Here is a 20527-nt window from a genome sequence, read left to right on the forward strand (position 1 = left end):
CCCAAAAAAAAAAAAAAAAAAAAAGGTACAAACTCCTCACCTAGGCATTCAAGGCTTTTATAACAGGGTCTCAATCTCCATTTCCAGCCTTGTCCACCACTACTCTCTTTGTACCCTCTGTTCTAGCCAAACTAAACTACTATTTCCAGAGCATGCCCTACATTTTATTCCTTTTTTCTTTTGCTTATGCTATTTCTTGTGCCTGGAACACCTATGTCTCCCCTGCCCCTTCCAAAAGCTTGAACTTTGAACAACTACAAACCACAGGAACAGAAAAATAAAATATTTTATCTTTCACATAAGGAATGGGAGAGAGTAGCCTGCTCAACTAAAAATGTGCTAGAGTTCTGAGTACTGTTGTAACTATGTTATATTCAAGAGATCTGCAAAGTGCTCCTCATGTGTACCAAAAAGAATCTAGGGACCAGTAAGTGTGGTAAGCGATAGTCATCCTCTCTTGACATAGTCAGTCTTTGCGTTTTGAAGCCTGTCATCTCCATGGACTGTGCCTCAGTGCCAAAGAAGAGAAGCTGTGAGATACAATGCTGGATTTTGATGAATCCCATGCTCAAAATACTTTCTTTTTTTTCCTGAAGGAGCCTACTGTTAAATATAAAATGTTATCAACAAAAAGGGAAAAAATCATGGAATACTAAGGCAAAACTATGACTGAGGGCTAGAGACCTGGGTTCCATTCTTAGCTTTACCACATACTAATCATATAACTGTGGAAAACACTTTACCCCCATCTCAAGCTTGGTTCTGTCGTCAGTAAAATGCTGGCATCTACTACTCTGTGGGGCTGTTATGATTATTAAATGGTATATATAAAATTGCCTGGCGTAGTGTCTGGCAAGTAGTAATCATTCAATAAATTATAGTTTTTTTAGTCCAGCCATCTGTAAAACAGATAATAATACCTGTTCTTCATGTGCCATAAGATTAATATGAGAGCAAAATGAGATATTGATGAGAAGTCCTTTGAAAAGTTAAAAATATTATAGAAAACATAAGATTGCTTTAATGTCAATAAATTTCTACATCCACAAAGTCATGAATGCCATCTTTTCTCAGTAACAATTGTCTGGAGAAAACGTACAGAATTATTAATTAGCGGCTAGAACATTACTTGGTCTACAGCAAGTACTCAGTGAATCTGAAATATTTGTCAACTGACTGATATCCACATGATATTGGTTCTCAAGCTTATTGTTCTTTTTTCCCCTCTTCCCTGTTTCCCTCTGGCTTCACACTCTCGCGATGACAGCAAACTCTGGAGATGAACCTCACCAACTTGGTTAAGCGCAACAGCGAACTAGAAAATCAAATGGCCAAACTAATACAGATCTGCCAGCAGGTTGAGGTATGTAACAGAAACATTTACTATTCTTTCAGAGGACCAGGATCAGGTGGTCCTCTGGGGGGACTTCAGTTTTGTTGGAGTGTAGCTCAGTTATTTGCAGTGAAGGACTGGATGGTAGTTCTAGGAAGTCTTATTACTTTAGGATATTTGTTCCAAGAAAAGTGATAGATACCTATGGTTCAAAAAAAAAAAAAAAATAAGCAGTGGTGATGGATTGGAGGAACAACAGTCCAAGGGGCAAATCCCTTCTCCTTTCCAAACAGCAGGTAGTATGAGAATCAGATATGATGTGTACTTCTTCATCAAACCGGACATTATCACTCCTTACGGAGATTACTAGGGTGTCACAGGGAAGTTGGGAATCCTGGGTCCTTTGGGTAGGGTGAAGTTCATTCAGTGCAATATTGTTTTCTGTAATGATATTATCAGGACTGGTTCTCCTCCTCCTAGTCCCTCTTCCATTTGTCCCCTGCCATGGTCCTATCTATACCATGCACCCTACTTGCTCCTCACTCATCACCTTTCCACTTACTCTTGTCATTGACAAATAATATCTATGTTAAAACTCTCTGTGAATTATAAAGTGCTGTACAGATGTAAGGTTTTAAACAATTGTTACCTACATCAAATCTTAGAGCAGAGCTTGGGAGCTGACCTCTTCTTGGGTGGACATAATAAAATAAAGATGTTATTTCTCTCTCTTTCACAAGAGCATGAAACTTCAGCTGTAGCATTTGGTTTTGTGTTGATTTTGTCGATGAGTTGATGGTAGAGCTTAAAGTGTAAACAGGGTCAGGTAAGATATTATGGGATTCCTAATGGGCAGTGGTTGGATAAAAATGTTTCTAATTCTATTTAGAGCCTGATAGTCTAGTTTTAATCTCACAGATAAATGCAATTATTCACTTTATTTTATTTTAAACAATAAAATGATTTTATTAAGATCTCATATCTTAACATCCCACCTGAGGTTTCCTATTTAGGAGACTGTAGAATCTTCTCTTATTACAAGAGTAAACCCCCCACCCCCCACCACAATCATTTGAATTCCTTAATGTATTGGGTTTTACAGTGTTCTTGTATGATGAGCATACCATAGAAATTTAAACCCTGCTGGGCACTCCATTTGTGGAAGAGTGGTGCTGTATGTAGGGTACATAGGATACTGGTTGAACTCAGGTGTGAGATTGTAGAATGGGGTGGGGGATTTGGGAAGAAGCATAAGGAATGAAAAGAAAGAACGCTGGAATGTGAGTTGGAAAACTGGGTTCTAGATTTGGCTCTTCCATTAACTAGTAGTATGAACATAAGGAAATCCTTTAGCCTTTCAGCTTCAGTGCACTTACCTATAAAATGATGAGCTGAACTAACTATATAACCTTTGTCGTTTTTTTTTTTCAAATTTCATAGGTCACGATTCTGTGAATGCTTACTTTCTTTATTCTGTTCTTTTTCTCTACTGTCTCATCCTTTACAAAAGTGCAGAAACAAAATAGAAAGTATTTTAGAGTGGTTTTCAGTTGATCAGAATCCCTCTATATTCCACTCTATCAAAGCTTCCGATTTATGCTGTTAGACTACAGTGTAAGAAATCCACGAGGTGAAAGGACAAGGGGGTATTGTAAGCAGGAGATAAGATAAGGGATCCCTCGGTTTAGAATTTGCATGATTGAAGGTGGAGTAAAAGCTAATAGTAACTAAAACATGGTTAGAAATTATAATAATCACCTTCCTCATTCTCATCAAAAAGACTATTAAGTACAGAGCAAGTTGTAGTCAAAATAGCAAAGTAAGCAGTTTCTTTTCATTGCTAATTCGCTTTAGGACTTCTGAAACGTTCCATCTCCCCACCCCTGGGAAGCTTATCACCCTGACCAGCCTCACCCAAACATAGCCCTGTTCCAACATTTCCCAGCCCATCCCGCCAATCAAACCTTTATATTCAGGGCCCTACTCTTTTCAAGTGGCTAGGAGCTAGTCTCATAAAACAATCCACTATTGTATTAATAGGGGAGGACTCACTCTGGCCTTTTAGCAGTGCCTTTCTGAAGTAAGTATCCCTGCCTGAGCCTTAAGGAGGTGACACAAATGCTACCACATGTAAGTAAAGTAGGAGAGAAAAATAGTCCCATGACAAACCAGCAAAGTTGGGGTTCAAGAAGCCCCCTTAGGTAAGATGCTTGTTAAATCCCATTATGTAGGCCACTGTCTACTCTGGATACACAAAAGTTCAACTTTTACTAATACCTCTTTATGCATGACATTGTACCAGGTACAAAAGAAAGTAGCACAGACACGGAATCCACCCTCTGAGGGCATACGCACTACAAAAATTCACCCTGATGTGGATACGCATGTGCAGGAAGTACAGACAATGGAACTGGTGAAGACTACTGAGATACTGTTGAGAGCGAAAGTGTATTTTGAGAGTTAACTCCATAGTCTATTCAGTTTAAGATTCTGTCTTTGACAGTGGCCCTAGAGAATGGTTTATGGAAGACTGTGATTGTCTTCTATGACATCATCCCTTCTGAAAGGTTAGGGATGTGCCCTTAAGTTCCCCTTAATAATAGGGTGAATCCAGGCTGCTTATTATACTCATTCAACACAGAGTTTGTGTGTCCAAAATGCTTCAGGACAAGCCCCAGGATTAGAAATGCAGTTAAAGAAGGGACTTGAGACTTCATAAATGCTTATAAATACTTTATAAAATGAAATAAATAGTAGGATACTGTTAGTCGTGAGAGACAGACACTGAAGAGTGATTTGGAATTTTTTTCATTTTGTCAAATCCAGGTTTGTCTAGAGGGAATGACTGTATTCGCAGTGTAAACCAGGCATTTCACATCGGGTGGGGGTGGTGGATACCAGCTAAGGCACTTCTGAGAAAACTGGAATAGGCTATTTTCCTGCCAAACCTGTTTCCCTTCCTTATTGTCTGCAAATGTTTTTGTCACAGATTGACTTTTCATAAGGGGCCATAAATACTGCCTCCCTCTCCTGGTCTTTTCTCCCTGTTCTCTATTCTCCTCAGAAAGTAAACAAAGCTGCAGTCTTCCTATTATTACAGAAACAGAGATTAAGATCACCACAGATTCATTAGCTGAATTCTATGGTAATGTAGCTTGTTGTAGTTGTTGCTCAGGTTTCAGAATTCAGTTAATAGGCACTTAGAAAATATTTTCTGTCAAGACTGGAGAGGACAGGAAGAAGGTAGAGGTAGCCCCAAGGCTCCCTTTATTCAGGATAAGGAAGGGCATGCTTTGACCTTGCGACTGGCCACTTGATCTCTATATATAGTTCTTTGTCCGGGCTCATCAGGCATCCTTTGTTTACATTTCCAAAGGAAGTCTCTGTATAAGGCATAGCCAAGGGAAAATGTATACCAACAGATGGATACTTCCTCTTGTCTTCCAAGACTCCATGGCTTTGTGAATAATCAGCATTCCTGAAAAATAGTGAGGGGAAAAAATAGTTAAATACTTAACAATCAGTCAGTTAGCAATATTTCTTGAGCACACACTGTGTACTTAGTATGGTGGGCAATTTGGGGGCTGCAAAAGAAATACATGTGGTTGATGACCTACCTCTATGAACTTTTAGTCTAGCTAGGAGAAGCACAATATCTAGTGAGAGCAAAGAGTCTATAAAACAGCATGCAGTACAGAGAGTACAAATGAAGGTAGGGTGGCCCTTCCAGTTTTACTTATTTACTCTTGTTCTTAGCTTTTAGGGCACTGAGCCCTAAAAAGCACTGTCCTGGATATTTTGTGTGCCACCTTCTTTTTCTCCTCATCAGAACTGCTGCAATACAATGGATTAATCCATCCCAGAAATTCTGTGGGCAGGTTAACTTCTTTCTGGCTCTTCTCGAGCCTTTTAAGGAGCTGGGTGGTACTGCTCTATAGCACTGGAGAATGAAGAAAGAAAGGAGATGAGTTGGAAAAGAGGGAGAGAGGCTTCCTTTAATTTGGGAAATTTCATCTTTCTGTCTTACCATTAGGTCTTAGCTTCAATCACATTTGAAAGTCTTTCTCTTTAGAGTGCAAACTTTAGGTGGCTGCTGGAAGCCCCCCATCTCCCCTGTAGGAATGAGGGGGGTGCCACAGACCTCAATCCTGCCCCTCCTCCTTCCTCCTTCTCCCATCCCATTTCCTTCCCCTTTCCCCTCTCTGCCTCCTTCCCAACTGCTCTGCAAGAACATCCTAGAATGTAAAAAATAATATTAATAAAATTACATTTTCTTTAAAAAATAATAAAATAAATAAATTTTTTCCTCCCATATTATGATAAATTGTTAAACCATAAAAAACAAACAAACAAAAAAAACTTTAGGTGGCTTGGTGTTCTCTTTCTGCTTTTATTGCTCACTGGAAGGGTATTTGGTTTGGGAAGGGCAAGAATCTTGGAGTCTATGTAATAGATGTCTGATTGCTTCTCCAAGCACAAAAAATAGGTCCCTTAAAATAAATTATTTCTTTAAAAAACTGCTATGGATGATTTCAGCAGATGATCCTTAAATATTTTAGGTTGAACTAGAAGAAGGTATGGAATCTAAACCATTAAAGCACAACTATGTTGGTTGGAGGAGTACTCTACAAGCACTGAGGACATAGTAAAATGAAGGAGTGATTAGAGTGAAGTGAGTACATTCGGGGAACACTTAATGGAGAAAATACATTTTAGCCAATGCTGAAGGAGGAAAATAAATTACTCCCTCTTCAGAGAGCAGAGGCATTAGTGGAGGTGGAAATGAACAAATCGTATGGGCAAAATAGTACCCTAAGCACTGGGTGTATAGAGATGAATAGGAAATGGTTCCCGCCCTCAAGGAATGCACAGATTGATTGAGAGCCTGACAGGTAAAATGGCAAATAGAATGTGAATGTGGTAACTATTGTAACAAAAGTAAATGCAGGATGACAAGCTCCTACAGGGTAAGAAACACACACGTCTGCCTGAGGGACTTAGGAAAGGCTGCAGAATGGAAATAAAAATCAAGTTATCTTGACATAAGAGTAGAATATTGCCAACAAAAATGAGATAAGCATGTGAAGATGACCACATGCGAGAACACAGAATGGTGATCGGCATAAGGTGTTCAGTGAACCACTGGAATGTAACATGTGAGAATTATTGCAAGAGGTAAGTCTGGATAAGTAGCTCAGGCACAATAATGAAGGGCGTTGTATGCCATTATAGGTATTTGGAGTTTTATACTGAGGATACTGGGGAGCCATGGAAGGATTTTAAGCAGGTGATTAACTGGATAAAATCTGCATTTAAGAATGATTACTATGGCTATAGTATGGACCATGGAGGAAGAGTCAGTGGTCAAAAGTGAAGGCAAAGAGACCGGTTAGATTTTTACTGATCCAGAGAGAAGTGAAAATCCAATGTGAGGCAGTAGCAGTAGGATTAGGGAGGAAGTGATAAATTCAAAATATTTCTAGGAGGTACAACCAATATTACTTGGTGATCAGGTAGATACAATTGGTGAAAGGGTGAGAGAATACTAGGATGATCCACAGTTTTCTGCTTGGGTGACTGAATGGATCTGTTGCCTTTAACTAGGTTAGGACATACAGAAGGAGTTCTTTTTAGACACGCGAGGTTCATTGTGCTGTGTGTCAGGGAGTCATGGAGGAAATGCCTACTAGGTAGCTGGCTCACTGGATCTGGAGGTTAGGAGAGAGGTTTGGAAAAGGATAGACTTGGAAGTTATCAGCATCTAAGTAGCACTGAAAGCCATGGAAAATGTGTAGGAGAAGAGGGCCTGGGACAGATCTCCAATCCAATTGTCACTCAGAATACAACAACAAACCGACCTTCCAATAAGAAATAGATTGTGGTGTTTTTGATCAGGTTACTGAGGAATGGTGTGCATTTTAAAAATTAAATATCAGAAGTAAATTACTCATTTGTGGAAAGAATCAAAGTTTTAGACATTACTATCATAAAGACTACAATAATAAGTAACACTTACTAAGGATTTCCACTGTTCCAGGTAAGCACTTTTTATGTGTTAACTCATTTAATCCTCACAACAACTCTATGATATAGACACTGTTATTATTCCTGCTTTACAGATAAAGAAATGGACATACAGGAAGATTTAAGTGATTTGCCAAGGTCACGCCACTAGTAGGTAACAGAGTGGGGATTTGAACCAGACACTTTAGCTCCAGACCCTGTGCCCCTAACCCCTCCGTTACTCTTCTTTTTGCAAGGCTAAGGTACACTCCACTTGGATGTCTCTTGCACATCACTGGTGGTTCCTGGACCCCTCATGAGGATGACTTGTGAGTAAGGGTTATGAGATAGGGATGTGAATTCTGGAGAGGAGCAAAGGAGAAATGGAAAGAGCAGTCAAGGGAGGAAGAAAACCAACAAAACAGAGGACCACAATATCAAAGGAAGAGAGAGGCCTTCAAGTTGTGGAAGATTTGATAGAGTCCATTGGAGCAGAAACATCATAGAAGAAGATATCATTAGTGACCTTTGAGGAAGAAGTTCCTGTGCAAAGGTGAGGATGAAAGATGGGTTCGGAGAGGTCAGGGAGAAAGTAAGTTATTAGGAAATGTAGTCTGTGAGAAGTTTGATCATCAAGCTGAAGATAAACATAGGGTGTAGATATTTTTTTGAAGTGCAGTACAATCAGACTCACAAACACATGTATGATGCTCTAGTGGTTTATTATTCTGTTACTGGGTAGCTAGCAATAGGAATCACTAGATCCACTGCCTCCAACCACACCTGACTTGGTGTCCACCCACTTCTCCGACCCAGGGCCCTCTTTTACAGCACCAAAGCCTCAGTTTCTACAACTTGCTCCTTCTAGAAATGGTATATAGGTTCTGGAATGCAGTGTGCTGTGGTAGCTTTGGAGTTGGACAGACAGGAGTCATGCTAGCAGTGTAACCTTGAAAACTTAACCTCTCTGAACCTCAGTTTCATCTATAAAACTTGGACTAATAATACCTTGAAAGGAAAGGTAATACATGTAAACATCTGCTCCTATGCCTGGCATATAGTTGAAGCTTGATAAATGGTAGTGGTAGTAGCAGGAGGAGGAGGAGGAGGGAGAGGAGGAGAAGTAATAGTAGGAGCAGTTGTTGTTAGTAGTAGTAGTACTAACTAGTAGTAGTACTTCTGGGCATCACGACTTTTGTCAGAGATTCCTAGCCCTGACCTCAGGACTACCAGAGGTACTTATCACTATCTCTGAGGAAGAACTTTCTTTGGTAATGAAATTGAAGTACCGAAAATGTTGGGAACCTCAGCCGTATGACTCTAGTTAATAATCCACCAGTAACTCTGCAAAGATGATGCACTAAAAGGGGTTTTTATGCTCAATAAACTGCTTGTTTTGTGTTGCTAATTTAAACAAATTTTATTTAGTAAGGAAAAGTTCACTGCCCTTCTGCAAGAACATCTACGGGATACTTGCCTATTATCCTGCACAAATTCCTCTTGATTACTGCCTCTAAGCAAAGGCAAAAAAAAAGTTCTAGGAAGGTACACATGCTTTCACCTGTAGTGGTTTTTAAAAGAGAAAGAGTTCTCTGGGATTTTTAAGTGTCTATTAGCCAAAATATTCTGTGAATATTTTTGTGATAGAAGGAAGAGCAAGGAGAGCAGAAAATAGCTGCTGAGAAGGATTTGGGCTTCCAGTGCTTTGTGAGAATGCAATACCTATTTTGAAATCACTGTGAAATCATAGGTGGAGAAAATGGTTTTCATCAACAATGGAAAATAAGTTCAGTGACCTAGTAAGTCTATTCATTTATACTACTACAATGACTAATTCAGCATATTACATTCAATCTTATTATATATATAGCAATTGACATTTAATATAGATGAAAAACCTAAATCAACTGTGCAATATAGCCTGTTTTAGTACTAGAAAAGAAAACACTTTATAATTTTTCAGACATTTAATGTTACAGTCCTTTTGCAAAAATATTTTGTGGCAATTCTTTGTTTATTCAAAATAACATTTTTTGAAGGCATTGAATGTTGCAGTTGAAATATTTGGAGGATATGGACACATGACAGGGTTTAAGGGTAAAACAAATTAGGATCAATATTGTTTTCCTTCCCCTCCACCCATACTTCTATATATAGGGAAGGTAAGCTTTCAGGTATGGTCATGTCTTCATAGCCAAAATGGTTCATACAGGCATGCACTCTTGTTCCATTTGTTGCACTTTCCTTTGGCTCAGTGAAGCTGATCTTATAGCCCCATTTCCCATCTGCTGCTTTCCTCCTCCAATTCCCGCTTCTCAGTGTTCAAATTCCAGGTTACTCACTAAATGACCAGAACACTTGCCTAATTTTGGCCCCTTCTGCTTGCTCCACTCTTTTCACAGTCTGCCCAGGTTCTCTATTTCCATTGCGCTCTTGGAAAGTTAACAGAATCCTAATAATTCAGCTAAAGCCCTATCAAGCCTATCCTGTACCTTTAAATGTTTCCAGTTCCACTCCTGCCTCCAATCTCTCCTGCCATCAACCTAACCAAAAGCAAACGAACTCCAAAACTGAAAACTAAAACAACCATCACCACAACAGAAAGCTCACACAGCCCTTGAGATGTCCTTTCTGTCTCCGACTTTCTAGAGGAGTCCAGCTGTGTGCTGTGGTAAGCAGGATTGGGAGGGGGAGAGAATCATATTCAGATAATTTGTGCTGGGCACTGTGCTAAAGGTGTTCTTGTTTCTAATATCTCTTAGTCTTTATGAACACCTTGTGGTATAGTTAGTGATATTCCCGTCTTGCAAATGAGGAATCTGAGGGTCAGAGAAATTAGATACCTTACTAGGTCACACCTAGAGTAAGTTGGGAATCAGTCCTACATCTCTCCAACTCCGAAATCCATGTTCTTTCCACCCCATTATGCAGCCTAGTGGAGAAGTTGTTTACTTGCCACTGATTCATTTGGGTCCAATATAGGAAGGAGACAGTTCTAGAACGCTCATTGTTTTTCTTCACTAAATAGCTCTAGCTCTAGAAGAATAGGTGGTCTATTTGGGGGATTGGCATTCCTAAATACATGGTAAGCTTCTTGTGTACTCCTGCCATTGGCCTAGTTTTGATAGCCCAGAGAAGCTCTCTGTATCCTAACAGCCCTTCATGTGGTAGGAAGGAGAGGGAGAACTACTGTAGAGCTGACAGAAGGAAGCAGTAATGCTTACAATCAAGCACTTATTGCTCAGATTATTTTTGTGCCATGTGAGGGGTGAAAATAGGGTGGGCAGCTCCAGGTATCAGCATTGTCCCCAGTCATATAGTCAGCTTACTGTGGGACCCGCACTTCTTTCCTGAGATTGGCTGGCTGGGTCCTCCTTCTAAGGCTGTGCATGACCATGTTACAGGGTAGAAGTTGTCTTGATGAGACACAGGTTTTTAACAGGTACAAAGAGTTTGGCAGTAAAGATTCACTCTCAAAAGTATACTTAATGTCACCACATTTAAAACAGACTATAAATACTGAAGATAATACCACAATGACTGAAAATATATAGATTTCTTCAGAAAAAGAGTGAATGTGTTGTTACTATTAATGGCAGAGATATATCCTTTCATGAAATGATTATTGAGAAATGCATACTCCCAGGAAATCAACTATTTACTACCTCAGGACAGGAACAGAATCCCACACCTCAGTCCATTCGTACTGCCTCTCCTCTCACCTAAATCATATCTTGAATGCAAGTTTACCCTGTCTCAGGTGGTTCAAAGAACTCAGTACTCCTAAGAGCTTCAAGTGCGTTAGCTCATTTAATCTGTACAATAACCTGATGGAGTATGTAGTATTCCTATTCTCATTTTACAGATGAAGAAACTGAGGCACAGAGTGGGTAACCAGTTTGTACGAAGTCACACAGGGAGTAAGTGACAGAGTGAGGGTTTGCATCCAGTTTGACTGTAAAGTCTGTTCTCCTAACCACTATGCTGTATTAAAAGTGAAGGGCAAACTAACAAGATTCATCAATCGATGGCTCTGTGTGCATTGTTTTGCAAGTTGCTGATTATTGTGCTTATGGTCTCGTAAGGAAAGATGTCTGTATAACCAGTCTTGATGTGTTATGAAAGTGTTAAGTGAGTGTCCACGTGGGAATGGCCCTGGATGATACTAGAGCAGTATTTGAGCATGGCTTTGTGGTGAGAATCTCTCTAGAGCATGCATCTTAATACCCTTGCACGTGCTATGCATCTGTCTATTCATAGATGGCTGCCTTTGCCTGGGTGCTCATCTCATGTGTGTGTGTATGGGGGCAGGGGGTGGTATGTGTAAAGAGGATATACATGGAAAGAAGGATATATGTCCAGTGAAAGAATTATGCTTAAACTGGGCCGTGAGGACTGCTTTGACTTCTGGGTTTTTTTTTTTTGGTTTTTTTTTCTTTCTCCTCAAGGGGTTCTTTTCAATCTCTTTGTGTTTTCCCAAAAAAGGGAGGAAAGTGGGACACAACTGGAGGATGTTGCCTTTTGTTTCCTCTGATTGGCAACATTGTCTCTTCTGTTGAGAGCAGGCTTTCCTCCATTTCTTCTCTGTATCCCAAGTCTGTTCCAACTTCTCTTTGGTAGCATCAAAGGCACAAAACAATCACTGGCTTTGGAATAATTTCTAAACCCGTAAAACCTTAGCTAAAAAATTATATTGTACTGGTAGAACTACACAGTGCCCCCCTTAGCTTGTCCACCCCAACCTATATATGGGTAATCGTACACTGGCACAGAACAGGAAGTTTATGAGTACCCAAAGATATCTTATTAGAAAAATCTCAGTTGCAGGGTCAAGCCCAGGACATAAGGAGGATTAGAGAAGACAGTGAGAGGACTAGGCAGGGAAGGATAACAACGGTAGATGGAGAGAAGGTACTTAAAAAGGAAGAGGAAACAATCACGAGATGCCAGTTTACTCTATAGTACACATACAATGAAAGTCTTCACAGATTTGTGGGATGTTCTAGCATCTGAAGAGTTCTGAATCTTCTAGTCCCCTGGGGTTATTCTGGGATTCCAATTGACACCCAGTCATCACCCAAGAAATCCAAACCATTTCAGGACGATTCCACTGGCTTTCGAATGAAATGGAATTTGTATTATATTAGAAGTTCAGAGAAAACATTTATATTTTAAGAAGTAAAAATCTGATATCACAGATGAGTAGGCAAATTGCATATTGTCTGAATGCCAGAGAGTACAATTAAACACCTTCATGCTTTCACATTCCATTTCTGTCAAAAACAGGATATTGGCAGCAAACCACCTGAAAAAAAACACTGATCTACAGTAAGTACTGCCAAACCCCATGCTAAACCAGTGACACATCATTAAGGTGAAAGCAAATGGAGTTTATTATTTATGCTCTTTTGAAAAAATAACTACCCTTATAGAAAGTCAGTAAAATCTCTGTCACTTTTTCCCTCTGGGCAACTTTACCAAAAAGTATTTATTAAGTTTCACTGTGGGTTTAGCTTGTGCTAAGTGCTATAGGGTAATATAGCAGGTATGTAAGTCACTGTCCTTGACTTCAGGGACTTTATAATCTAGTTGGGGAAACAGAACTAACAGTATGAAATGACATCAAGCAATACAAAATAAAATAATAAGTGCTAAATTGTGTGATACTGTGAGTGCTGTAGAAGTTCAGAGGTGAGGGAGATTGAAGAAGGCTAACAATATCATCACCATCATCAATACCTAACGTTTATTGACACTTAATATGTGCCCGGTATTGTGTTAAGTGCTTCACATATATTATCCCATTAATGCTCTCAACTACCTCCGAAATAGGCACTAGTATTATCCCCATTTTCACATGAGGAAACTCAGATAGCTAAGTGATTTATTCAAGGAGAGTGATGAGAGATAAGACTAGAGAGGCACGGAGGGATCTGATCACACAGGACCTTAAGAGCCATGTTAAGAAGTTTGGAACTTATCCTAAGGTCAGAGGGAAGCCTATTGAAATTCAGTATGAAGCCATTTTAAGCACGGGAATAGTGTGTTTTTAAAAAGATTATGCTGCCTGGCTGCTGGATTAAGAACACATCAAGAAGATAAAAGACTGGAGACACAGGGACCAGTTAGGGGACTGTTTTAGCGTGATGCTTGGCACTCAATATATATTTGTTGGATGGATGGATGGATGGATTGATTGAAGGAAGATATTTTGATGGACATATCTAGTGAAGTAATTATAAGGAAAGATAAAAAGTGATAGATTTTTGAATTACATTTAGGAGCTAAAATATATGGGAGATGATGATTAATTGGATGCAGTAGATGAGAAAGAGAATTCTGTTAATAATGATTACAGGGTTTCTGAGGAGCCAGTGGTGCCATTTATTCATTTTGTGAACATTAGAGAAGAATCAGATTTAATGGTAAAAGGTGTGGGAAGGAGATGAATGAGTTCAGTAGTTATGGAAATACTGAGTTTGTGGTGATTGTGGTTATGAAAATGAAAATGTCCAGTAAGCAGTTAGGTATATGGGTCTAAATTTCAAGAGAGAGATTTAGGGTGGTGATAAATATAAGTGAAGAAAACAAGGATCTTTTTGAGGTGCTGGAATTGTTCTAAAACTGGATTGCGGTAATGGTTGCACAATTCTGTAAATTTACCAAAAATCATGTATTGTCCACTTAAAATGGGTGAATTTTATGTCATGTAAATTATATCTCAGTAAAGCTCTTAAAAATAAAAAATAAAAAGATTAGCAAGGCACTGGCATGTAGATGGTAAAAGAGGCCTTAGAAATGGATGAGATAACCTAAGACTGAGTGTGCTAGAGTTCTATAGCATTTAATGTACAGGCAGAGGAGTTGGAGTGATCAGATGGAAAACAGAAAGTATTTCCAGAATAAGTAATGGATGATCTTTTTTTTTTTTTTAATGATATGAGAGACTTAAATATCTTTAAATGCCAATGGGAAGAAGCCAGTTGGCAGGGAGAGGTTGAATGCAGAAGAAGGAGAGTGATATGGATTGTGTCCCTTAAATTTTATGTATTAGTAGCTTGAACCCCACTGTGACTATCAAGAGGGTGGGAAATTCTATTATGGCAATTGAAAGGTGGGGCCTTGAAGAGGTGATTAGATTCTGAGGATGATACCTAGTGAATGGATTAATAATGGTGGTCAAAGGTGTGGTTTTGAGGGCTTTAAAAAGAGAGTGAATGAGGAAGTTAGTCTCTCTTTCTCTGCTCTGCCATTTTCTGCCATGTGAGACCCCTGCGTTTCTGTAAATCCACCACCAAGACCTTCACCAAATGTGTTCCCTGGACTTTGGACTTCCCAGCCTCTGAAACTGTAAGCAAGAAATTTCACTTTCTTTATAAATCACCCAGTTGCTTATTTTGTTATAAGCGACAGAAATGAACTAATACAGAGGGGAAAACTGATCAAGTGAGGACCAAAGAGGGCAGGAAAGGATAGAGTGCAGAGCACAGGTAGAAGGATAAACTCACTAGAAGAGAGATACCACTTCTTTGTGATAGGAGAGAAGGAGGGAACGATAGTTGAGGATGTAATTACTTTTGTTTATTGGTTTGTTGTGAGGATTTGAGAAAATTCTTTGGGATGAGTTCTATTTTTCTCTGCAAAGAAGGAAGTAAAATAATTTACTGTGATTTTACTATGAGTGAGAAGGGAGGTGGTAGGATTAGAGCTTTGAGGACTGTAGTGATTTGAATTAGCTACTGTGGAGACATGGAAAGAGCTGTGAAGAGAATCATAGATTAGTGAGAAACTTTGAGAGCCTGCTTGAAGCTAGATACCACGAATTTAAAGAGGAATCAATCTATACTTGTGTGATCAGCATATAGGTCACAATGAAAACCATGAGAATAAATGGAATTTCCCAGGGAGAGGAAGCTGATTAGGTGAGAAGAGTGAAATATATACTATGTTAGTGATATTAACCTTTTGTTTTTAGTCTTTATTTATTTTCTTTTGTATTTTACCTTTATTTTCTGTATGGCTTTTCTGTCTGGCTTATAGAAGAAAGTCTCCCCCTCCTTAAACTTTCTTTTCACATTTTCAGTGATTATATTTTTTATATTTTAAGTCTTTAATAGACCTTGAATTTATTTTAGGATATGTAGTTTTGTTTTCTTCTTATGCCAAGACCATTTATTAAAAGAACAGTCCTTTTCCTGTTGAATGGATACCTTTGCCATATATTGGGTTTCCATATGTACTTGGATCTATTCTAGACTCTATTTTGTTCCCTCTATTTAATTTTCTATTCTTATGCCAATACTTTACTATTTTAATTATAGTGGCTTTATGGTAAGTTTTAAGATTTGGTGATACCTGATATTTCTTTTTCATAATTTTCTTGCTATTCTTAGATATTTGTGTCTCCATATAAGCTTTAAAATAATGTTATCCAGGAACAAAATATAATCAATTTGGGTTGTGATTATCCATTATATTGCAGTTATATATTAATTTTGGGAAGAAATACATTTTTATGTTGTTGGGTCTTCCATCCAGAATCATAGTATATCAGACCTTCTTTTTAATATTTTATTATTTTCTTCAAATAGGTACAGTACCTTTTTGTTAAATTGATTCCTAGATATTTTGTATTCTTGTCTCTGTTGTGGATCAGTTACTTTTCTATTTCCATTTTTAAAAAGCATATGGAGAAAACCCTTTGATTTTATGTATTTTCTTGTATATAATAATCTTACAATATTGATAATTTTAGATTAAAAAAACCCTAACATCTCTTGGGTTAATCTGAGGTACTTATATCTTCTCTACCAATATTTATACCAATTATCTCATTTTCTCATTTCCTTTTGCCTCAGCTAAACCATTAAAAACACTAGTGATATCAGACATTCTTGCCTTATTCATGATCTTACTGGAAAGGGCCGTAGCATTTCACCATTTAGTATGATGTATGCTAATTGTTCTTATCATTCTTAAAAGTTGTATTATATTTCGAGTTTTCATTTGGAATGGCTGCTGAATTTTGTTTAAAACTCTTATAGAATGTACTAACGTAATCTTATAGAATGTATAATGCATTCTTATACAATGTAATAATATAATGTTGATATATTTTCTAATGTTGGATCATTCTTTTACTTCTGGAATAAACCCTATTTGTTTATGGTATTTATTCCTTTGTTGCCCTGATGGATTTAATTTTCTATTTTATTTAGAATTTTTCTGTATATATTCAGAAGTAAAATTAATCTATAGTCTTATTATTTCTGATATCTTTTTCAGGTCTTTGGTATTGTGGTATTATACTAGAGTCACTAAATGCATTTGGGATCTTTTGATCTTTCTCTGTGGCTTTCAGTAGTTTATTTTTAAAAATTTTCTATTGAAACATTAATTATACATATTTATGGGGTACAGAGTTTATTTCAATACATGTATACAAAGTGTGTTGACCTATTCGGGGTAATTAGCATATTCATCATTGCAAAACTTCATTGTTTCTTTGTGATGTGCATTTGAGTCTCTTTTAGACGTTTGGTTATATGCAGTAAAACTTTGATTATATAATTCTGGGTTGACTGTGCACCAGTAGGGCTTGTTTTTCCTATCTCGCTGTATTTTTGTGTCCAGTAGTTTAAATAGCATGGGAATGATCTGTTCTTCAAGAGTTTGTGGAGCTCAGCTCTAAAACCATATGGACCTGGAGCTTTAAAAAAAAAAATTACAGATCTTTAATCACCCTTCCAACCTGTTCTAAAGTTATTGGTCTCTTGAGGTTTTGCTACTTCTTTTTGGGTGAAATTAGGTAGTATTTAATACATTTTTCAACCACGTGCCATAAGTTGCATATAACATTCCATTATAATTACTTTAATATCTATCCAGTGTTGTGCTGGTGCTGGCTTGCCAATTGTGTGCATTTTTTCCCCCATTTTTGGGTGTAGTGACTGCACATTGGTACCTTAAAATCTACCATAGTGAAAGTTTTTACTCCATGGCAATCAGCAAGCACTGTAAATTGGCTTTTTTTTTTGACAGCCAACTGTTAAATGTTTACCAACACTATTGTCTATATCTATGAGTGTATTTCCTTTTCCATTGTTAGTATTGTATTTTTTTGTTTGTTTATTTTGCTTTCTCTCTTTTTTCTTAATCAGGATTTTCAAAGAACCAGCTTTTGATTTTAATTATCCTTCGTATGGTAGTTTCATTCTGATTTCATTAATTTCAGCTTTTTAAAAATGAATTCCCTCTTCCTAATTACTTTTAGTTTATTTTATTGTGATTTTCGAGTTTCTTAAGTTGAATGATTAATTCATTTATTTTCAATTTTTGTACATTTTTCTGAGTAGGGCTTTAACTGTATCACATAGATTTTGGTATTAAGTGTGTGCCCTTTCATTATTTTCTATAAAATTAATTGTTTCAATTTTGATTTTCTCTTTGATTCCAAGGTTGTTTGGAGTATGTTTCTTAATTTCCAAGTGGATAAGGATTTGGCAGTTCATTGTTTTGTTTTATTTTTATTTTATAGGATAATGATCAGAGATGAAAGGCTATAAACTCTTTACTTTTTTGTATGTATCAGTATTATGTTGTACTTTTTGGCTGAGTACGTGACCAATTGTGAATATTTCATGAATATAAGAATGTATATTTTCTGTAGGATACAAAGTTCTAAATGTAACTATTACATTGATTTATTGATTGTTTTTTTCAAATCTTTTATACCTTTGCTTTTTTTTATTTGCTCTGTCAGTTTCTCACAATAACTGTATCTTTTTTTATCATTTCTTTTTTCTTTTAAAGATTATTTGTTTCTTTTAAAGATTATATTATTTGATATATATTTAGTGAAATTGACAGTTTAAAGCAAAGACACATTGTTAAAGTTATTGATACATATTGTCAACAGCTCTATGTCCAAGGCAAGTTATACTCCAACCAGAAATATACAGATGGGGCTTTGCTGTTTTCCTTTACCATGCTGTTACAAAATGCTACTGAGTTCAGCCTTTTCGGTCATCTCTCTAAGAAAAATTCTTGGATGCCAGGAAGTAGTTGAAAGCAGGAGCTCCCACTGAGTTAGGGTAAAGGCTGACAAAACCGATGTATGTCATCCAGTGGGCCTCGTACCGCTGTTACAAATAAGACTGTTGAGTCTTTGGGACTTGGGATGCTTCAATACAGAAAGAGGTCAGAGAAATCAGAAGCAGTTTAGATTAAATAGCTAAATGTCCCCATTGTTGGACTTAAGTAGTTCCCTCCACAATTCCTGCCAAGCCTGCATCCCTTGAGTTTCTCACTCTCTCTGTTCTACCCAGTGATGACCTTTTCTTCTCTTCAAAACTTGTTTTCTGAGACACTGAAATTCACAATGCTGCATGAAAGAATGAAAACCATTCAACAGAAAACTGCATTTTCATAAAAGACATACTTTCCTGAAGGTAGAATTTTAAGCATCAGTAATTAGGGTGGAAGGTGTGCATAGAACCGATGAGGGTCTTCTAATTTTTATTCACTATGAAATAACAGTAACTAATTATTCATTAGAAATATACATGGCCTTTGAAAAATCAATATTAAATTCCTCTTCATAGGGTATCCGATTCAAACAAATTAAATGTAAAAGTACATTTTTCATATAATCTGGAAACTTAAATATGGAACAAGTATTAGATGAATGATATTAAGGAATTACTTTAAACATTGTGTTTATGCAATAATCCTTTTGTTTTTGAGATGCAAACTGAAGTATTAGGAGTCAAATAACATAATGTCTTGGATTTGCTTTAAAATACTCCAGCAAAAAAGGGAGGGAATAAATCAAACAAGTATAAAACAATGTTGATGGCTTTTGAAGCTGGGGGATGGGCAAAGGGGGTTTCATAATATTTTCTAGTTTTAAGTATGCTTAGACAATTTCATAATAAAAATATATAAAAGTATTTACTGCAACCAGTAAAAAAATTCCAAAATGTGTAAAGAAAACATTTTAAAGTTTTCCCACCCTCTCTCCAGTCAAATTCTATGGCCTAGCTTATTTTTTTGTATACCAAGTCCATTTTTATCAAAATCCTATATTCCCACTCTCAGGACTAGCCCAGTTTTCTCCCATGCCCAATCAATTTATCTTTCTTTTTGTCACATTGTTTGAAGCTCCTCAGTGAGGAGAATGTGACAACAGGGAAAGATCCAGGTACAAGAACTAAAGCACATTACTGTCTAAAGACAGCCCACGGGAAATTGGCTGCTAGTAGATGCATCCTTTATTAGAAAATGTATTTGGAATCTGCTGAGGATGTAAGATCTGAACTTGGTAAGAGATCATAAACCCGAATTGCTGCAGTATAATTCAGACCAAAGTAACTGAATGTTAGCTCACCATCCAAATAAGGCCCTTTGGGTTCTAGATGAGATTAAGAAGAATGATTTATCCAGATTTCCTGAAATGGAAATCATTTCTGAGTAATAACTTGTCTTAAAATTATTTAGAAACACATTTGTTTGTACACACATATATACAAGTTATAAGTTCCAAACTTATCTCAAATAACCAACAAAAGATTATGGAAGTATCAGGTATAAACGATAAACCTTCAAGAGTTGAAATGCCAGCCATCCTATTTTACAGTAAGATGAGTAAGTAGAGACATAAATCAAAGCCTAAATTTCAGTTTTCTGGGAAAGAAGTAGCGCATGTTTCCAGAACAGGGTAACAAGTTGGGGTGGAGGCAGGAGGGGATGCAATCAATATTTGTTTAACTCCTACTTTGTTGCAGGTAGTGTGCTAAAACCTTTATCTCTGTTATCTCATTTGATTCTCACACCCACTTGTGAGATAGATAACATTGTTTCTATTTTACTGGCCAGAAAGATAGGTTCAGAGATGTTAAGTAACTCCTCGAGGGTCACTCAGCTTGTAAGTGTCAAAGCTGGAATTCAGACTCATGCCTACTTGGCTTCAAATCCAGAGCTCTTTCCACTCTCTCTGTTACCTCCTGGGAGAAAAAAAGTGCTAAGAAGAAATGGAAACTTAGCACATGAAAATCCTCAAAAGAAAGGGAGGGTGGTTTTCCTCCAAAAAATAGTTTTAGGTACGAAGAGAGTGATCAAAGGGCGGGGTTCCCTCCCCCGAGGAGTTCACACCCGGCAGTGGGAGAGACTGGACACCTTCTGGGCAGGGCG

General features: G+C 37.5%; 1 protein-coding gene across 1 annotated transcript in view; it reads left to right on the forward strand.

Moving 5' to 3' along the window:
- Positions 1 to 20527, forward strand: part of MID2 (midline 2) — an 87922-nt gene that overhangs the window by 24515 nt on the left and 42880 nt on the right. Inside the window, exon 3 of the mRNA XM_008578500.1 lies at positions 1268 to 1363. Coding sequence (XP_008576722.1) covers positions 1268 to 1363 — 96 coding nt within the window. The remainder of the gene's footprint in view (positions 1 to 1267; positions 1364 to 20527) is intronic.

This window comes from Galeopterus variegatus, unplaced genomic scaffold, assembly GCF_000696425.1.
Source record: "Galeopterus variegatus unplaced genomic scaffold, G_variegatus-3.0.2 Scaffold1702, whole genome shotgun sequence".
In the NCBI taxonomy this organism is placed as follows: Eukaryota; Metazoa; Chordata; class Mammalia; order Dermoptera; family Cynocephalidae; genus Galeopterus; species Galeopterus variegatus.